Consider the following 20,867-nt stretch of genomic DNA (forward strand, 5'->3'; position numbering starts at 1 on the left):
AATGTGACCTCCTGGCTGTGGGTGGTTGGCAGCCCCTGCCACTCTGTCCCGTTACTGGTTTTATGGCTTTTCACGAGGTAGGGACAGGGCTAGGGACCTCCCTGTTGAGGGAGGCCTGGGCCTGGGCAGGACCGGCGCTGGGGGAGGCACGGGTGTGTGTATGATGTCCGACAGGCTCTCCCCTTAAAAGTCTGGGGCTGGCACCCGGGCCAGAAAGAAGTGCTGCTCATTTTATACCAGTCGTGAGCTCAGTGAAGTAACTGGAAAAGCAGCAAAGGCAAGGAGCAAGATGAGACCTCGGCAGCAGGGCGCTGGGCTCGTGCCCGGGCTCGGGCTCGGACTCGGACGAGTCCTCCTGTTCTGGCTGCTGCTGCCCGCGGCGCCCGTGCCCAGGATCCAGGCCCGGAGGTCCAAGGCCTCGATGCCCTGCCCCGACGCGTGCGAGCCGACGCGCTGCCCCCCACTGCCGACCTGCTCGGCGGGTGCCGCGCCGGTGCTCGACCGCTGTCGGTGCTGCCGCGTGTGCCCCGCGGCGGAGGGCGACGCCTGCGTCAGGGCTCGGGGCCGGCCGTGCGCCGCGGGGCTGCGGTGCCTCCCAGCATCTGGGCACGAGCGCGGGCATGGCATCTGCGGCTGCTCCGTGGAGGGCGCGGCCGTGTGCGGGAGCAACGGTCGCACCTACCCCAGCCTGTGCGCGCTCCGGGCGGAGAACCGCGCCGCGCGCGTCCAGGGCGCGCTCCCGGCCGTGCCTGTGCAGAAAGGTGCCTGCGGCGACCCAGGTGAGTAGGGCCCGCGTGCCGTGGGGACCCTTCCCGGGGAGCCAGGGCGGGCCTTGCGTGTTTCCATGGCCGGGCTCCTCCCTGCTTCTTTTGCCCCAGATGCAGCCCTTCAGTTGTGCTGTTCTTGGTTTTCTTTCTTCCTAACAAGTGTCCTTTACCGGCTGCTGCGCGGTTTCTCCTCATTCAGTTTTCATTACTTTTTTGTATATTTGATACACTTTATTATGGGCCAAATACTTCCTACGTGCATTTACTTTATTTTTATTAGTATATGTTTGTGATACATAATAATTATATTTATCTTGGGGAAAAATATATATCACCAGATCCTATTCATCTTTTGAATACCATCTTCTTTTTTAAATTATTTTCAACTGGCCTGACAGGCCTGATCCTCTGAAAGACTATGGGAGCCTGATGGGAGAAGGAGAGGGAAAGAGGAGAGGAAAGGGGGGAGAAGTGAGTTCGAGGTCCAAGACTGACACCTACTGTGGTCTGAGGGAGGCTGCCTGCCCCAAGCTCGGAGGTTTCTTCACAGGCACCCAAAGCGCAGGCTGGCTCCGGAGCAACTACAACTTCATCGCTATGGTGGTGGAGAAGGTGGCGCCTGCTGTGGTTCACTTGCAGCTGTTCCGCAGGTAAAGTAACAGGAGGAAGACTACCCCAGCTGGAGACTTGTGAGGTAGGCCTCACTCATCTGCTCCAGGCCCTTTGCAAGCATCATTGAATCTTCAAATCCCTAAAGGCCTCTGTGAAGAGATCCCAGGCTCAAAGAGATTTTGGGGATGTAGTTCAGTGCACATCTGAACAGTGGTAGCTCAGTTGATCCCCAGAACTGATGGGAGGAAAGTCTGTGTAAAGTGCTTTAGAGAGCAAAGGCACAGAGCCAGGGATTTAGCTCAGTGGTGCCGCACTTGCCTCGAAAGAGCAAGGTCCTGAGTTTGATCCTGGGTACAAAAAAAAAAAAAAAAAGCAGAGGCACAAAAGGTTCTGGCTTCCAAATCTGAGTTGCTCCTGTGCACTTAGTTGGCTGGGGCTTCTTTCACCTTCATTTGTCACAGATAAAATTGAAGGCCAGATGTAGGAGCTAGCAGGCATCTTGGTGATCCTGCCCAGCTCCATTCCTGGTTTTCATGCAAGGAGATCCAGACCCAAAGAGTAGGATTGATTTTCCTGTGTCAGAGTGTCGGTTGATAGTGGAAACTAGGTCAGAACCAGACCCCTCTGCCTCCCTCCCTCCCTGGGTCCTCGATTTGGTGGTGCTAGACCCACTTTTACTCAGAGTATTGGGATTAGGGTTGGCCTCTTTGTAGCAGAGGACTCAAAGATTGCTGTACCGAGCAGCTCTGGAAGAGGAGAGGTGGAGCCCTCGTGGGAGAAGGTCAGGGCAAGGCACATGTGGTTCATTTGTACATGGAGATGCTGAAAACTCAGACAGGGAAAGTACTGTACAATGTCTGAGAGAGGTGTAAGGAGGCTATGTTTACTCCATGTGAGGCCTCATGATTCACAGGCAGAGAAACCCCTACTATTTGTACTGTTGTCTTCTGGAGACAGGTCACACCTCGGCAGCAAGGACATCCTTGCATCCAGTGGCTCTGGGTTCATAGTGTCTGAGGATGGGCTCATTGTTACCAATGCACATGTGCTCACCAACCAGCAGCGGATCCAGGTGGAGCTCCAGAGTGGGGTCCAGTATGCAGCCACGGTCAAGGACATTGACCATAAATTGGATCTTGCACTAATTAAGATTGAACCAAATGTGAGTTTCTTGGGGCTTAATTACAATCTTATTGAGGATTTTCATGTTTGATGATCTTTCACACTCCACACCCACACCAGGTCTTTTCTATCGAGTATATACTTTGTTCTGGTTTCTTTCTCTCCTTTGTTTTCTTCCATGCCTGTTTGTATATCCCTGACAATTCTCCTCTTCCTTCTTCCCCTCTTTCTTCCTCTCCCCTTCTCCCTCCTTGTTCTCTTCTCCTTCAGCAGATGCCACTTCTGGGAAAAATCATTTCTCTGCTTAAGATAGCAGAAATTACTGCAGTGGGCTCAGAGCTGCTGAAGAACACTTTGAGGTCCTTGCTACACCAAGTGTGAGCTGCACACCAGCAGGATGGATATGTCATCTGAGAGCTTTTTAGAAATATAGAACCTCAGACTCCATCCAGACCTAGTGACTCAAATCCGCATTTTGATAAGATCCTGATGTTTCATGTGCACATTACAGTTTAAGAAATGCTGCTCTAGCTGATCTCCTTCCTGTTTGTGGCTTCTTCACTTTGTAAACTTTTGAGCTACGGTATTAAGTGAATTGCTAATGTCAATTTAGCATCATCAGTTACTTCATTGGTGGTTTACTAATAGTAATTTCTATGAAGTAACAATTTTCAATCTTAGAGATGGTCTTAATCATCTTAGCAAGTGAGAGCTCGGTGGTAGTTGGACTTTGAGGAAGAAGCAGTAGATCGAGTGTGTGTGTGGGGTTGGTACTTCTTATTAAGTGCTGAAATGATAAGAGATAGTGTCATACATTTGTTACATACAAATATTCTGTTTATTTGGTCTTCACTTTTTTCTTTATCCTTTCTGTCCTCCTCACTCTTCCTTGCCCTTGTGTAGATTGACCTTCCTGTTCTGTTGCTGGGAAGATCATCTGATCTTCGGGCTGGAGAGTTCGTGGTGGCCTTGGGCAGCCCATTTTCTCTGCAGAACACAGTGACTGCAGGGATCGTCAGTACCACTCAGCGAGGGGGCAAAGAGCTGGGGCTGAAGGATTCAGACATAGACTATATCCAGACTGATGCCATCATTAATGTAAGTCACTGAGGAGGTCTGTCCTCAGCCCAAAGATACTTGTAGTGTACAGTGAGGAGGAAACTTTCTTTTGGCCTTTGTGCAGGTCTAAAGGGCAGTTAGATCCCTATGAGAAGAATGGATGCCACATTGTTCAAGTTGAGACTGTTTGATGTGAATGTTGCCATCTTTACTTTTGGATGGTCTCTCAGTGTCTTATCATAGAGGTCACCACTACTGTACAATGTAGGGTCCTTTTGCAGTTGGTCTTTATCTACGCTGACTTCAGTATTGGTGATGATGAGTGGCAACATTTTGTCTGCCTTGGGGGAAGAACAGCTCACTAGAACAGGCTGGTTCTGGTAAAGCTTAGTGGAAACTATATATAAATGACATGGAGGACTATATTCATTGGCTTTACTGATGGCTTTTTCAACTTGTGTCTTTAGCACGGGAATTCTGGGGGGCCTCTGGTGAACTTGGTAAGTAGCCATTTTCCTTCCTGCTTCAGGTTTCTTCCTAACTTTCAAAGATTTTCCAAATTCTATACTACAAACATGGATACTCTCCTTGTTAGAGAGTTGTGAAATGAAACTTTCCTATTCTAGGATCTTAAGTAAATGGTTAGGGAAAAAGTCAAGATCTATGATCAACTTGGGCCAGGGATTTAGCTCAGTGGCTTGACCACCTGCCTCGCAAATGCAAGGACCAAGTTTGATTCCTGGTACCAAAAAAAAAAAAGATCTATGATCAACTTATCATCCCAGTGTGTGATCTCATCTGAGAACACCAGGGTTCTGGCCCTGGCTTACTTCAAAGTTTTCCTCAGCAACGTGGTTTTTGTTTTTATTGAGTGGTTACCAAAAGCCCTAAATATTAAGCCCAGATTTATACCAAATGACCAAGTGTTCTATGTAATGTATATCCTTGAAGATCCCTTGCGGCTGTGTATGAAGAGCCATTCCTCATATAAGAATGCTTCTTATTTAATGAGGACTATCCATGCTTTCAGTCTTGACCTACTTATAGATGACAGAAAATCACAACCAGAATCCATTGTTCTGTCATGTATTTTTTTAATTTTTAAAAATTTAAGAATATTTACTAATTTTTATTAGTACATGCTTGCAATACATACAATTACATTCATCGTGGGGAGTTGGTACATAATACATGTTTCATCTATTTTATGCAGCATCTGTAGTGGAAATGTCAGGGTTTCTAGTTGCTCAAATACATGTGAAAGCATAGAAAAGTGCAGTGCTGTTTGACTCCTGCTTTCTGTGTCCCTTGGAACTGATGATTTTGTTTTTTCTATAAATATTATTATTATTATTATTTGCAGTACTGGAGCTTGAACCCAGGGCCTTGTGATTGCTAGGCAAGGACTCTACCACTGAGCCACATCTCTAGCCCTTTTTATTTTATTTTGAAACAAGATCTTGCTAAATTCCCCTGGCTGGTTTCAAACTTTCAGTCCTCTTGCCTTAGCCTCTTATGTAGCTGAGATTACAGGCATGTGCCCTGACTCCTGGCTACATTTGCTTTTAAGAAGATTAACAATCTGTGAAATTATTAAGTGCATTTTGTTAATAATATTTCAAACAATTTTTTGTGGCCACCTTCTCAGTTAGACAGTGAGTTCACCAAGAGCAGGGATGAAATGCAGACTTTCAAGCCACAGTCCAGATATGCTGCATTATAATGTATGTCTCAACATGATCAGAATCTCTTATTTACCCTTGCCACTACCTAATTAAAGCTAAAGGATGATGAAGTGCATGAGAAGAAAAGCATTTTCTACCTCATAGCATTAGCTTGGCAGACCTTTGTTCCCTCAGGTCACTTTTGCTAATTTTCTTGAATACTTTCATTGAAGTGTTGCTAAAAATCTAACAGCTTTTTGTCTTTTCTGTGTTTCATTTAAGCAACAAAAAGTCAAATGTTCCTCGTCCTCTTATTTGTATTAAAATACAAACTGTGGCTTACTTGTAAAAATCAATAGAATTTACTGGAGGAAAAAATGAGTTACAGATTAAAAAAAATTTCTCAGCATCCTGGCCCTGGAAAAAAGATAACTTTGCATGTGTACCATTCTCCTCTCTTTCTCCTTTATCCCAGCACACTAATCATCTGGTAAAGTAACATCCGTGCTCTCTATTGAAGAAGCCCTTGTTTTCTGACCCAAAATGATGAGCTCCACTCCTTCCTCTGCTTGTTCTGCTGTTGCACTGTTCAGTTTGCAAAGCTTCATGACTGAATGATGTTTCCTCCCTCACCAGGATGGTGATGTGATTGGCATAAACACACTGAAGGTGACCGCAGGAATCTCCTTTGCAATTCCCTCAGATCGAATTCGCCAGTTCTTGGCAGAATACCATGAGCGCCAGTTGAAAGGTGAAGGGAGCTGGGGGGTTTTTGGTCCCCTCTTGTATTGCTCAGGAGCACTCTATCTCTTTTTTTTTCTTTATCATCATCTTTTACTTTATGCTTATATCTGTAACCAGAGTGCATAAAGTACTGAATCTGTCTTGATTGATTTCCTTTAAAACACTTGATTTTGTTCAGAAGCTCACCAAATGTTCTCTGTGGCCATGTGATGCTGTGACACTCCCCTCATGTCCCAGTTTTCCATCTGGATCTATATTCTATTTGGCAACTGCTGTCTGTAGTAGAAGCAACCTCAGCAGCATCTACAGGGAGGGTAAACTTTACATCTTTGTCAGGAATAACCACTTCTTGTTTTTACGTGTGATATTCTTCTTAACAATCATCAAATTTGCTGTTTATTTTTCTGGTACAAATATTCATTATTGACTCATCCTTTCTGTTCCTTTATAACCTGTAATCTTAGCACTCTGGAGGCTGAGGCAGGAGGATCACTGCGAGTTGGAGGCCAGCCTGGGCTCCATAGTGAATTCAAGCCCAGCCTGAACATTTTGGCTTCTGTTTCTGGCTCATTGCCACTCTCTTCTATGGCAGAGACCCTTGATTACAGCAAACTCCTCTTCTTTGTCTCTGTGTCACTAATTCTCTTCCCCAGTTCTGTCATTCCATCTCATTAAACAAACTGAATTTCCCACCATCCTAAGGGGCTGCTAGTTGCTAGTAAGATTTTGAAGAAATTAAAGCCTTTCCTCTTGGAGTAGATGAAGTGGATGAGCCAAGTAGTGGAAGTAGGACTTCAGCCCACTTCTTTTGATTCGGAGTGCAGTGATCTTCTGCTTGTAGTGGCTGCCTCCCCATTCAGTGAACCCACAGGATCCTGTGTAGGAGCCCTCTATCTTTTGTGGAGACAGTGGTTTGAATTCTATACAGGATTGGGTCATTGATTCTTAGATTCTATATTGGTTGTTTGAGTGGCCATATGGGGACTGGGCACAAAACCAGGCACGAGAGGTACCCAGAAGTACTTGGATGGGCTAGAGGCAGGAGGTACATTTGTGCTGTTGACAGAGGTTCTATGAAGCATATAATTCATGGCAGACAGCATGCAAGGGCAGCTACAATCACAAAGAGACTCTGGGACTTGGGTGTCTTTTAAGCTGTGCCAAAAGGAAAGAAGTTTTATTGTTAGTCACACATTATTACACTTTTCCTTTCCAGGCAAGGTTCCTTTGCAGAAGAAATATCTGGGTCTGCGAATGCTGCCCCTCTCTTTGAAGTAAGCATGACTTTGATTATGTCTGGGTTGTTTTTCTGAGGCAAGTCATAGCTAGATGATTTGGATAGAAAAGTTAATGCATTTGACTGCAGTGAAGTACTCTTATGACCACGGGCTCTGTTTGTCACAGGATATGTACCTGACTCTGCCTACACCAGCACTCACTGTGTAAGAGCATCTTTCACTGGGGATGCACTATATCATGTCCAGTGGCTGTAGCCTTTAACATAGAGGATCACACTGCACCCAGAGCAAATGATTGTCCTGGGTGCCTGTGCGCCTTGAGCAAAACAGACAGGAGACCAGTAAGAGTTCCAGCTTTTACCAGGGCTCGGGTGATTTCATGTGTGTGTTAACCCTCTTGCTTTTCCTAGCCTTCTTCAAGAAATGAAAAGGCAAGATCCAAATTTCCCTGATATGAGTTCTGGGGTTTTTGTATATGAAGTGATTCAAGGAACAGCTGCTGAGAGGTCAGTGCCGGTTTTTCCAGAGTTCTGTGCTCTTTCTGGATTGTGTGCTGTAGTGAATGATGAAAGTTCTAGACTTGCTCTGTCCATTACCTTGGCCACTGCCTGCACATAGTGTGTACTGAACACCTGAAATCTGGCCAGATTGTCTCAATATCTTAGTTACTTTCTTGTTGCTGGGACATGATACTCGGCACCCACGCCTCAAAGGAGGAGAGATTCATTTTGGCTCACAGTTACAGTCCATGGCTGGGTGACTCTAAGACAGAATTGGCATGGTGAAAGGGTCTGGCAGAGAATAGCAGCTCATGTCATGGCGGCCAGGAAGCTGAGAGGGAGGAGAGAGGACCTGGGGAGGGAGAGATGCCCTTCTGGGTCATGCCCCCAGTGACCTGCCTCTTCTGATCAGGTCCTCTTTCCTAATAGCACATTTATCCGTAGATGCCTGTGAGCTAGTTACCTTTCAAAAGCCCCACCTAAGAGTGCATGAGGCTTGGGGGGACATCTAGGTATAAATTGTGACATTCAGAAACTGAATTTAAAATTTAATTTTAATTGATTGAATGAAAAAACCTCAAAGCAGTGCATAATATTTTCCCATTTCTCTTTTTGTTTTAGAAAGAGTCTTTAACTTTATTTTTTTATTTTTTATTTTTTTTTGGTACCAGGGATGGAACTCGGGTCCTTGCGCTTGCGCAGCAGGCGGCAAAACCACTGAGCTAAATCCCCAGCCCTAGAGTCTTTAACTTTAATCCTTACATTGTGTAAGAGACCATCATTATATAATGCCCTATTGGGCATGTGTTTTTTTCAAATAGATTTCATTTTCAAGTGGACTTGTATAAAACAAAGCATGTAAAATATCTATGGAAAAATTTAAGAATGTTTGTTACATGTTAAAACGAGAATGGCATTCAGTTAAATAAGATACATTATTCAAATTTATTACATCTATTTAAATTTTTTTAAAAGGTGGTATCAGAAAATTTAAAATGTCACATATGGCTTGCATTATATTTCTTTCTTTCCTTTTTTTTTTGGTACCCAATATCAAACTCAGGACCTTGCACTTGCGAGGCAGGTGTGGCACCACTGAGCTAAATCCCTGGCCCTGCTTGCCTTATATTTTTATGGGACAGTGCTGATATGACAATAGTTTAATTTTATTAGGAATTACCACAGTTTTTGTAGTTGTGGGGATTGAACTGAGGGTCTCATACATGCTAGGCAAGTGCTCTCCTGCTGAGCTACATTCCTAGCCCCAAATTTACTTATCTGTCTTAATCACTTTCATGTTGCTGAGACACAATACTAATGCCCACAGTGTAAAAGAGGAGAGATTTGTTTTGGGTCATGGTTTCACTCCATAGTAAGCAGGCTCCAAGGGAGAAACAGAATGGTAGAGGAGCGTGGTGGAGGAAAAGCTCAACTCACGGTGACCTGGAAGCAGAGACAGAAGGGAAGAGGTGGGGCAGAAGATACACTCTTCTAGGTCCTGTCCTCAGGGACCTGTCCCCTCCAACCAGGCCCCACCTCCTGACAGCACGTTTGGCTTTGAACTCATCAGTCGATAGCACCTCCCAAGACTCGGTCCCCTTCTGTAACACATGAGAATTCTGAGGGACATTATATATCTAAAACATAACACTACCCTTTTGATATTAAGTATTTCTTAGTAACTATTAACTCTTACACTATAAGTAATTAATCATTATTAAGTATTAATAGCTGTTAACTTATAGTAAATAAATGAATAGCTTAAAGAGTTAAATAATAAACAGTTAATAAGAATGGGTAGAGTCCAGAGTGTTGTCACCAGGAAGCTGGCTTCTCACTTCTTGGTTGTTGGTTCTTTGTAGCTTTGATGAAAGAATTCAGTTCAGACACATAGGTGGCTAAGCAGAAGTCTAGGTAGTTTATTGCAAAGTAGATGTATAGAGAGTTACATCTTCAGGCAAGAAGATGGGCAACACCATGTAAACATCTGCACTGACTGTGAGTTTGGATGTCTTTTTACATACACAAGAGGTGTCCTTGTGGCCTTTAGGGAATGATGAGGGTTAGGATGCTTATGGACAATTTTCTCAGAGGCTGCTTTGGAATGTCAATATCTCAAAAATGTCTTACTTGTTCTTTTCAGATGGTTAGTGTTCTCTCAGGGGCCGTAATCATGCAAGAAATTTAAGAAAGACATCTAAATCAGATCTTCGTCTAAGGTGGGAAGGTCTTTAAAGAATGGTCCCATTTCTGGGGTCACTGGGGTATAGGTTATGGCAACCAGGTATGCTGTATGCCTTGTTCCAGAAATAGAGGTCATGTATCTTTGGGTCTGAGATTTAAGAAATTATTACAATTGTGTTATACACTGAGGTCATTGTTTCTCCATTTAACTATCTGGCACATCATATTATTTTGGACTCATATTGTCCCTCAGGCCAGCTATTGTCTAAGTATCTGCCTAACACTGTATGTATTGTAGGTCTTTTAAAACACCTTTTACTTTGAGCTCTAGATGACAGTGTCAGAGGACAGTGCTGAGACTTGTGTCATAAAATCAAAGGGCAGAACAGCCCCTGTGGAAGGTTCTCCAGTTGACTTTGCTGTTGTTTTAGAACATTTAATATTAGGGAAGAGGTAGCTTGTCCTATATATATTATTCTCCTTTGTCTTCTACTTCTTCATATCTTTCTTCCACCATTTTTATTTTTCAAGATCTCATAATCTATTTAGACTACAGCAATTCTCATAGGTGGAAAGAAATCATAGGTATCAATTCTTTGGCATGGCTAAGTGTTAGATCTCATGTTAATAAAGTTGGCTTGCTGTGGGCTTTCCTAGACTTTCCTGGTTCTGGCCCTGATTGCTACCCTTACTCCCACCCCTAATTTTTTAACTTCTGGTCAAAGGCCAAAACGACTGCTTTCAGCTAAATTGTTGCTGCTCAAAATATGGTGTGTAATCAGGCCATTAGCATCAGCAGGAGCTGGTGAGAGGGCCAAATCACAGGCCTCACTTTCCATTCACTGAATTAGAATCTGCACCCTGCTTTGTGGTGCTGAGGATCAAACACAGGGGCCTGTACATGCTAAGCTAGCGATCTCCTGCTGAGATACACCCCCAGCTAGAATCTGTGCTTTTAGCAAGATCCCCAGGGCTTTGTAGGTGTTAGAACTGAGAATTACTGCTGGAAGTCACTGACATGTGGACATCCAGCCTTTATGACTTTTACTCACATCTGATGATAATGATAATAACAATAATTGCAGTAGTAACAGCTGGCACTTAGGAAGCATTTACTGTATGTCAAGCACAAGTTAAAGTATTTTATGTACTTGTTTGAGCCCCTGACAGTCTTATGATGTAGGTATAGTTTTATGGGGGGAGCAGCTGTGATATAGAATGGTTAACTTAGAAAGTTACACTGTGGGTCAGAGAAATGTGGACCCTGGCTGAAACCCTCTGTTGTCTCACTTTTCTTGTTTCTGAGAGGCAGAGTGATTTAGTGGCAAAGTGATGAGTTTTCAAGTCTTAAAAGCCAAATCATATCCTACTTTCACCTCTTAAAAGTTGTGTGACCCAGGAAAGGTCATTTATTTCACCTGAGCCTAGTTCTTCATATTTGGTATGTAGTTGGTGTGAAGTAATAACTTGCAGGTTTCTTTCTTGTTCTCTTTTCCTATGCATAGAGCTGCTATGACTTAAGTTCTTTGTGCAGACAGTTCTAAATCATCCTACAAAACTGTCCTTGTTCCCCAAGGCCTTTCCTGAATGCAGCTCTATATTGCTTCTCTTCACATCTGCTTGTTTAAATTTCCTATTTCTTTTTTTTGGTGCTGAGGATTGAACCCAGGGCCTTGTGCATGGTGAGTATACACTCTTATTTCCTTTTTAAATTCCACAAATCTTGGTAATTCTACTACACTGTCATTTGTGTGTGTGTGTGTGTGTGTGTGTGTGTGTGTTTGTGTGTGTGTGTGTGTGCTTTCTGTGCTCCTTAATTAGGTTTCTTCTTGAGTCATTTAATTTGATGACTCTCTTCCAGCATATTTTCACTTTTAAGACAAACCACCAGCCTGGCTATCTGTTTATTACAGAATTTATTATTTGGAATTGCTTTCATTTCTAGAATATATATTGTGTGAAGCAAATATGTTGGAGACTGAATAAAATCACAACTTTTGGAAAAAGGAACCTAGAATCAAAGGTTCAAATATTTAGGCTTGGAAGGTTGAGAGTAGCTTTTTATTTCCTGGAAGGCTGGAAGCAACATTTCTATAATGCAGCTCAGCATATTCTTCAGTTTTTTAAACTGTGGCCCACCCAAATCAAATTGATCAGAGTACAGCTGTAGAGGAAAAATGCACTGGTCAGCCTTTGTACTTTTGCTGGTAAGACTGGGAATGTGCTTGAAGTAGAGAGAGGTCAGAGATGAATAGACTAAGCTAAACTCTCCAGGGCTGGGGATTTAGCCCAGTGATGCTGCCTCCTGCCTCAAAAGTGCAAGGTCCCGAGTTCAATCCCTGGTACCAAAAAAAAAAAAACAAAAAAAAAACTAAGCTCTCCATTCCAAACCAAGTTCAAAATATGGGTGATGTAAATTTCTTATATGATTCTCAAAGGCTATTAATTTTATAAAGGTAAATAGGATTGTTGTCCTCCAGATGATTTTGTAGCATATCTTAGACCAGCTATCATATTTGGATTAAGGTTATGTCTGTTTGTATGTTTAATGCCAGCAAAATAGTATTGCCGTGAGAAAGAGGGATTACATTCTAGGTGGGGAGGAGTAGAACTCTTCTTAGAATTTCATGGTGTTTCATTTTTTCTTCCTTCTCAGCTCTGGGTTGAGAGACCATGATGTAATTGTCAGCATCAATGGGCAGCCTGTTTCCACCACAGCCGATGTCACTGAAGCAGTTAAAGACAGTGATTCCCTTTCCATTATTGTGCGTCGGGGGAGTCAAACCTTGTTTCTGACAGTCATACCTGACATAATCAGTTAAGCATCTTGCTTTAAAAGATATTTAACAAAACCAAAGTTTTATTATCTGATTTGTATTGAAGATGTGCCACAGATGGCAGGGGGTTTCTGGAGCTCTTTCTCATTAAGAAAAATGATGTTTAATTAAATGCACACATGCAGGGCCGGGCATCACGAGGCTGGGGGAGCCACTCTGCTATACAGTAGCCTTTCTAAGCCAAGTGGAAGGACATTATGCCAGGAAGTCTGGGAGTTGATAAAATTTTATTTACAGATAGGAGACAACTAAAAAATAGGCACAGGTTCTAATAAAACCTTGACAGAGACATTTCAGTATTTTAAGCCTTGTCTTATAGCCACAAACTAGATATAACACACACATAGACAAATGCATCTATTTACCAAATACTAAGAAACAACCTGAGTTCAGGGTGCAAAATATTTTAATATTACTCCTTTCTTTAGTCAGTTTTCCAGGTTGTATCACATTTGGCCAAAGTTTGTGGACATAATTTAGAAGTTAAATTGAAACTTAATAAGGGGGGATTATCACACAAGAATATTACTAATGACTCTCAAATTATCCCTCTAGCAATAGAAACAACTTTAGTTACCAACAGGGCTTCTAACTGAAAAGATCTACAAAATAGTTTCTTGAAAATTTACAGACTTTTAATTTTTTACTGGAGTTCTTCCTGCAATAATGATTTCACAGTTCATTTTTTTCAAGGAAATAAATATCTTTCTTTCTTTTCTTCTTTCTTCTTTTTTCTGGGTAGTACTAGGGATTGAACTCAGGGGCACTCTACCACTGAGCTACATCCCCAGCTCTTTTTATTTTTTAATTTAAGACAGGGTCTCACTAGGTCACCTGGGCTGGGGCAAATGTGCCATGTTCCTGCCTCAGACTCCAAAGTAGGTGGTATAGGCATGTGCCATGGTGCCTGGTTAACAAAATAACTTTTGATGGTGTTTGCAAACATTTTTAGGGAGTTTTTTTTTTTTAAGTGTGAGGTGAGGCGGATTTATGACTTAAATGTACTATCTTATTGTAGAATTATTAGTTCCTGTTTTTCAAACTCCCCCTAAAAATGAAGTGTTTTTTTGTTTTTTGTGCTGGTCTACAGATCAAACCCAGGGCCTTGTACATACTAGGCAAGAGCTATCTCCCTATGCTAAAACTAAGTTTTATTTTTTTAATATGGTAACTTTGAAGCCCCATTAAATTCTAAGCAGAATTTCATATGCATGTACATTTATCTGAGGAGAGGGTCTAGTTTCTTCACGATCCATAACAACTAAAAATATTAAAAATATTGCCTTAGGGTATAGAGATTATGGATTAAGAATCTGCCAATAAATGCTACTATAAGCAAAGTGAAAGTCAATGTGGTACAGAATTTTTAAGATACAACAAAGTAATCTGTTTTAATTTTTTCCATAATGCTACCTCTAGTAATAGACGAATAGTGATCACACCAGGCTTGATAAACCAGGGTTGATAAACAAGAAACTTTTAGGAAAATGATAGAACATTTTGAGGAAAGTTATTCTGTGATTCTTGGTCTTTAAGTCAGTTATTATGAGAGTAAACTGAGAATTCTACCTTGACTGCTTCTGGATTTTGTAAGTAATTCCCCTTTGTTTTTGTACTGGGGATCGAATCCAGGTGCTTGTATATGCTGAACTACAGCCCCAGCCCCATTATAAATTATTCTGAATAGCAGGCTCTAGGTTTGACTTGTATACAAAATCTATTTTATTTTATATTTAATAGTTCTTTTCAATTTCAATTGCAAAGGATGGGAACTGGGTTTTTAAAACCATGTATAATTGGGAACATTTCTTTTTATTCCCAGGGACTTGGGAGTGCAAAAGCTTAACTGTATCCATTTCTGATTGCTGTAGCCCACTGTAAGAGTTTTTACTGTCATGCTTATTTTGACAGAATGTTTAGTTTTTCCTTACACTCATAAATCACATCCTAATTCTCCTAATATTTTATATCTTTTAAGTAGGAATATGTTTTTCTTTCCAAGGGCATGGCTGTTCTCATTTTATCTTGCCTAATTGTGAAAGGAGTTTTATCATCCTGTAACATGGGCTCCAAAAACTAGAAGACACAGGATTTTTAGATAGGACAATTCTGCTCCTGAGAGAAATAGCTCAACTCGTTCATGTCTGGTACAGCATTCAAACCATAACTGAAATGAAATTACTGGACTGCATATATTGCCTCTGGAACATGTAGAGTTTATTAACAGAGTGGTTCATTTCAGTGAGTAACTTTCAGCAAAACAAATGTAATTTTGAGTTTCACTCTCCCTACAGAAAATACTCATATTGCATTCCACGTTGGCAAAATTTATTCTACAATTTAAATTTAAAAAGTCAGAATTTCAGTATGTTTTAAAATCCATGGCCATGTCTACTTCTGCTAAAATTTTCATTGGCTCAGGTTTGAATTGTCTCTGCATGAAGACAGCATCACAAAAGGCATATGGATAACAATACTTACTTTGCCTATCTTGTTGGGTTCTCTCCTCCAAAGGACTGAAGACCAGCAAAGTACAGAAATAAAGAAGGTGGAAACCTAATCTGCAGTTTATTAAGTTAGTCATTAGCCTTTACATTTTGTACATGAGGAAAGGTGTACAAATTTGATCCCCACAAAACCATTTGCTTGTCATTTCTAGTTCACAAGGTAGGATTTGGATTGAAAATCCATAGTCCAAAGAATTCTTCTTACAAACCCATTCCCTCCAAAGAGAGATATGTTCAGGTCTGATATCGAAGAAGTCTGAGCCCATAGAGATAAGTTCGGAAGACAGAACACTCACTTGTCTCTGTCTGGGTTGTAACAGAAGCTCTTTTTAGTAAATGGTGCACCAGTTGCTGCCGTCACTTGGCATTAGCCCTCCAGTGATAAGCAAAATCAGGTCAACAAACCACCAAATCCCAAGTCCTCCGAGTGTTAACAGCTTCCCAACTGCAGTGCCAGTGTGTCCCAAACAGAAACGATCCACTCCAAAACATCCCAGGAAGAAGGAGTACAGTAAAGTGGTTATGAAATAGTGTCCAGTATACCTGGATAAAAGGAAAGAAAAAGATGTTTATAGGAAAATAAAAACACTTAAAGATTAATGATTTTAATATAAGTGAGAAAATGGTATAACCATTCCTCTGTGGGATCTTACCCTCTGTTTTGGATTCTTTGCTCATACGCTCAGTTGGTGTGGTCATAAAGGCAAGCTAAAAAGAGACTACTCCCCAAAATACCAGTTTATTATACTCATGGGTATTAGAGGCAGGAGGCATGGTCCACTGTGCAGCGACATGTGTGAAGGACACCAGAGTGGTGAGAAGACAAGAATGAGGGGAAAGTTTAGGCCACCGTCTTTATTGGGATTTCTGTAGGAAAGCCAAGGCAGGGCAAGGTGAAGAATTTAGGACTGGCAAGTTTGAGCAATTTCAACAACTTCTAGGCTATATGAGTGGTCCCTAGTTGCCCTGGCCCCTGATCCTGGGACGATCAAGATAGAGGAATATTCTCTCCTAAGGTTACAGGGCAGATTCAGGAAGTATGGGTCTGGATTAGTTTGTGTGCCTATCAAGGCCATGCTTCTGGCTGAGTTCTTTGCTATCTCTAAAGTAGAAAGTTTTTTTTTGGTACCAGGGATTGAACTCGGGTCCTTGTGCTTGCAAGGAAAGCAGTGAAAACATTGAGCTAAATCCCCAGCCCTTTTGTTTTGTTTTTGAGACAGGATCTCCTTATGTAATTCAGGCTGGCCTTAAACTCACTAAGTAACCCAGGCTGGAATTACTCATAGTGGTCCTCCCAACGTGCTGGTATTACAGGTGTGCACCATAGAATGCCCAGCACGCTTTGCTATCTTTAAGAACTGATCAGGCTTGGGAGGGGCAGACTCTCTCCAAGCAGATTTTTTAAGATGTCACACATCATAATTATATAAAACTTTTGCAGAGTTGGACTGGATAAGAAATTACCAAGTATATTTGTGTAACAGATGTTGTGGTGCGAGTGGAGTTTGAGCTCACATCATCCTCTCTACATATGCAGGCTCCTTTCTTGAGGCTTGGCTGGCTGCCTTTGAGTGTCTAAGAAGTATAGTGTTTCCTAACGCGCACCTGATCTCCATACATCTTTCTTGCTGTTTTGTGGCAGCTAAAAGTGAGGACGTACTGAGGCTTCTGTCCTTCATATAATGAAGACATTTAACTGCATTTGCTAATACTGTCACTAAACGTAGCCACTGACCCTTTCCATTTGCTAACAGTGTAAGTAAATTCTGTGCCTTCCAGCATAATTTACAGAAATGACCCTAACCCTTTAACTGAAGATCAACTGATTTCTAGAGTGAGTAATCTTCATTTTTCATAATGAAGTGTTGATTCCTAAAATAGTAAGGCATTTTTCACCGGGTTTATGCCTTTCAGGGTTTGGGAGCTAGGTCATCTGGTATGATTTCTGCACATTGAGGACGAGGTGATAGATTCTGAGTGCTAATAGACACTCAGCTTCTTAGTGAAATAAACAAAGTGTCCTCTACTATAACTCCATCGCCTTTATCAATAGATTATGCACTTAAAAGTCATACCAAAGAATGACAATGAAAATGGCTCTTACCTTCATCCAAGTATCAACTACCTTATTCAAATTAACACTTACTTTGGGCTGGGGGTATAGCTCAGCAGGGCAGCTTGTGCTTAGTAGGCATGAGGCCCTGGGTTTAATTCCATGTACCACCCCCCCCCCCCACACATCCACACACACACAGAAAGAAAAAAATAGCACTTACTTTATACAAGGTCTGTTCTCTCGTAGGAAGGTCCTGTGACTGGCACACTCAATTCCATCTAGGGCTCGACACTGAACAGCAGTGTGTTCCACATCACTGTAGGCCTGGCCACCAAACTGTGGAATAATCACCAAACCCCAAACAAAAAACAAACTCATCAAAGCAAGCAACACAAGAATGCATCTTTAAACTCATTGATAAAGGCTATTTGAGTACTATATTCTGATAAGGTTGGGTAATGCTTCGCTCAAAGACATAGAGTTCAGTGACATCCAAGGATTTTAGATGAGTCCACCCTAAATGTGCATTGTTTTAAATAAACTTTTTTCTCCATTTATGACTAGACTCTTTATTAATAAAGTAAAAACCCCCATAATCAATTTAATGAAATGGCATTTAGAAGAAATTGACACTGCTTTAATTATATTTACATGAAAAAGCACACAGTGGAGCATTTGAAAAGTCAGTGTGTATTTAAAAAGTCAAGTGTGTAACTGGAAGTCTTTTATATCCATTATAAATAAGCAAAATTAAAGGGAAAGTAAAAAGAATTAAGATGTGTTATGTACATTTGTACCAACTCTCCCCATGCATGTAATCAATTAGGTACTGCAAACATGGTCTAATAAAAATGTAAAAAATTAACAGAATTAACAATATCAACTGACTTAGGACTTTATTTAGGGCATGAACAGGTGAGTATTAGATGTCTATAGTCCATCTACAGTGTAAATTTAAATTCCAGCAAAAATTTTTGAAAAAACCTGGGGCTCTTACCCTTTAACTGAATGTAGCAGAGAAAACACAGCTGTACATTTTTTTACTATAGTACTGTTTTTTTCTTTTTTTGGTACCGGGGATCGAACTCAGGACCTTGCTCTTGCAAGGCAGGAGGTGGAACCACTGAGCTAAATCCCCGGTTCTTTACTACTGTTTTTTTTTTTGGTACCAGGGATCGAACTCAGGTCCTTGCGCTTGTGCAGCAGGCGGCAAAACCACTGAGCTAAATCCCTAGCCCATCCTTTACTACTGTTTTTGTTGGAGCATTCCTCAAAGGGAAGGGACTGGAAAAATAAGGATGATTATTCCCAATACCTCCCCAGTACTGCCAATCCTTAGGACTTCTGGATGAGGTCCTTAACAAGATAAACTTAGTTTTTAATTAAAATGAGCCAAAGTTAAGCCTATACAACGCTAATCAAGCTTTTATCAGTAATTCTCAATAGAACAAAATATCACTGTATTTAAAATGTTTCTTTACATGATTCAGTAAGAGTTGCCTTCTGGCTTTTGTTACTTTCAAGTTTATTCCTGTGTCTGATTTAATACAAAAGATGTTTTCCTATAATTCTCTTGAATTTTTCATTATCATGGTCTGAAGATGATATATGAACTTTGTTGGTGTTTGAGAGACTGACTAGATGTGTACACCTAGATTTAGTGATATTATTAATGGATCTGAATGGCTTCTTTCCATTTCAAGAGGCCATTGTCATCAAAGGTTTTCCTTGACTACCTCCTATAAAGAAGTATCCTGATAGACCCTATCAACTGGCTAAGGACATGGCGGAATCTGCTGAAAATAAACTTGTCAGCAGCAAGAAGAGCTTTGCCCCAAATGTGTCTATAATCAATTTTAGAAAGTGCATAGCCTTTCTTTTGTTCTTCAGGAAAGGGCACACCTTGAAGGATAGGTGACATTTTAGCTTTCAAATCTGTCACTTTCAATGGCCAAAGGAATCAAAGGCAGATTGGTCTTCTCACCCAGCTGGTTTTGGCACAGAAATTGCTTCTTCCTGAGGATATTAAATATCTTGTTCAGGTACTGATCCTGACCATGCTGAAAATTTCCAGTGACAGTCACTTGAGCAGATTTCTACAAAATGCAACTTTGTGGGCTCTTATGTTTTTCTTTAACAACATTTGGTCCTACTATTTCTCTGTGGAAGTTTGCTTTTAGAGCAAAACAAAAAGCTCACCTTGAGGCAACCGTAACCAAGTTCCTGGGATGCAGTTGAATTTCCAACATGATCCACTGGGTCATCACAGACTATAAATTCGTCAGGTCTGAAAATCAGCAGTCAGATCATGATCATCATTATCCTCTTTGAAAACTGCTGTTTAGTTGTACACAGAACAGACAAGAGCCGTTTCTTGACTAAGTTTTCTGGGACTCATTTTCACTCCCTAGACCCTTTTCCAGCCCAGTGGTGGTGTCGATGACCCTGAAGCACAACAGGTCACATTGACAGCCATCCAAATGACCCTTTTGTTGGGAAGGTGTTTCTAGTCCTGTTTCTACTTGGATTCCACTTCTGCCAGAGTTTCCTCTCTTCCTAGGCAAACAACCACAAGGCTATGAGGAGCAACATTTAAGCCAAAGGATTCTCAATGCCGTGCTTTTCCCAAATACTTTTCTTTACTTGATCGAAGCCCCATGTTAAAAATGGCTTGATTCTGCAACAGTATAGCTATTGCTTTTGTAACAAGTCATTTATTCCATTTGTGCCCTACTCAGTACCCGTAGGTTCTTTCAGCCACCGCCTGGCACGCTTCTTCAGAAGCTGTCACACTACATTCGGGACCCCTCAAATCTGCCACGGACACACGAGGCTTTATCCCAAACGAGGGAGACAAATGCGGAACCTATCGTGATGACCACCTGCCCTAGATCGGGTCTCAAGGTGGTGAGGGTCTAAAACCAGGCAGCCTGCGTCTGACCCCCGCTTTCCCACCCTGGCGTGATCCCGGGCCTGGTCTCCACCTCCACCCTCCTCGACGACCGGCGGCTTACAGGTAGGAGCAAAGGATGACTGGAGAGAGGGGGTCGCCGTAGTCCCAGTTCGGAGCACCGGCCAGGACCTCAGGGTGGGCGGCGCCCGGGGACGTGAGCTCCAGGTCAGCAGTAGCGTTGTATGAGTGGCTCCGAGAGACGCAATGCAGCAGAAGAAGATTTCCCAGCAACAAGGCCGCCTGTCCACACAGAAGCAAGTAACTCACCGGGCAACCACCCAGCACCATCTTCCCCGGCCCAGCGGCGGAGACTCGGCCTTAACCACAAAGCCAGGTGGGTACAGCACCGCTAAAGCTGCCGTGTCGGGCCGCTCCGAGTAGCCTTCCTCCTCGCTACTGGACAGCCAATGGCCCGCCGCAGCGCGACTCCCCGCCCACTTCTACAGCCAATCAGAAGAGGCCGGGCAGGAGGGTGAGGTTGTGTTTCGCTTTTTAGTTCCTTTCCGGGGTCTCACGCTCCTCCTCCTTACACTGCGGACGCTTTGTCCAATCGGATTCCTCGAACCCACAAATGGGAGGGTTTGGGATGGAGGGCGGGGCAGGTAGTAACAGGGCGGGGCCGGC

The 20,867-nt window shown here is 42.3% G+C and overlaps 2 protein-coding genes across 6 annotated transcripts; one reads left to right on the forward strand and one right to left on the reverse strand.

Moving 5' to 3' along the window:
* The first annotated feature begins 121 nt into the window (after positions 1-121).
* On the forward strand, positions 122-20,306 carry Htra4 (HtrA serine peptidase 4). Of its 5 annotated transcripts, none has more exons than XM_087217338.1 (10): positions 122-779; positions 1,318-1,417; positions 2,337-2,541; positions 3,405-3,599; positions 4,028-4,060; positions 5,861-5,975; positions 7,185-7,242; positions 7,617-7,712; positions 12,547-12,707; positions 20,029-20,306. In XM_087217338.1, the coding sequence occupies exons 1-10, from the start codon at positions 290-292 to the stop codon at positions 20,163-20,165; spliced, it is 1,590 nt and encodes a 529-aa protein (XP_087073464.1). In that variant the 5' UTR covers positions 122-289; the 3' UTR covers positions 20,166-20,306. The 5 variants fall into 5 exon arrangements, with proteins under 5 accessions (XP_087073464.1, XP_087073468.1, XP_087073465.1 ...); XM_087217342.1 differs by lacking the exon at positions 20,029-20,306 and adding an exon at positions 9,850-9,925 and having other exon boundaries at positions 12,547-12,685; XM_087217339.1 differs by lacking the exon at positions 4,028-4,060.
* Positions 14,923-20,531, reverse strand: Tm2d2 (TM2 domain containing 2). Its single transcript, XM_004855324.4, has 4 exons — positions 20,305-20,531; positions 19,490-19,577; positions 17,511-17,626; positions 14,923-15,777 (listed from the first exon to the last, which is right to left on the reverse strand). The coding sequence occupies exons 1-4, from the start codon at positions 20,529-20,531 to the stop codon at positions 15,564-15,566; spliced, it is 645 nt and encodes a 214-aa protein (XP_004855381.2). The 3' UTR covers positions 14,923-15,563.
* Positions 20,532-20,867: the final 336 nt, after the last annotated feature.

The sequence above is a fragment of the Heterocephalus glaber genome, unplaced genomic scaffold, assembly GCF_053883595.1.
Source record: "Heterocephalus glaber isolate CG9 unplaced genomic scaffold, H.glaber_assembly_v1.0 deba00001461, whole genome shotgun sequence".
NCBI lineage: Eukaryota > Metazoa > Chordata > Mammalia > Rodentia > Bathyergidae > Heterocephalus > Heterocephalus glaber.

Excerpts from the sequence above, each read along its gene's own strand:
- Tm2d2 (XM_004855324.4), bottom strand. The coding sequence starts at position 20,531 with ATGGTGCTGGGTGGTTGCCCGGTGAGTTACTTGCTTCTGTGTGGACAG. Across the intron at positions 19,578-20,304 it reads GTCATCCTTTGCTCCTACCT|ACCTGACGAATTTATAGTCT; the intron begins GTAAGCCGCCGG and ends GCTGATTTTCAG. Across the intron at positions 15,778-17,510 it reads GAGAACAGACCTTGTATAAA|GTATACTGGACACTATTTCA; the intron begins GTAAGTGCTATT and ends CCTTTTATCCAG.
- Htra4 (XM_087217338.1), top strand. The coding sequence starts at position 290 with ATGAGACCTCGGCAGCAGGGCGCTGGGCTCGTGCCCGGGCTCGGGCTC. Across the intron at positions 2,542-3,404 it reads TAATTAAGATTGAACCAAAT|ATTGACCTTCCTGTTCTGTT; the intron begins GTGAGTTTCTTG and ends GCCCTTGTGTAG. Across the intron at positions 4,061-5,860 it reads GGGGGCCTCTGGTGAACTTG|GATGGTGATGTGATTGGCAT; the intron begins GTAAGTAGCCAT and ends CTCCCTCACCAG.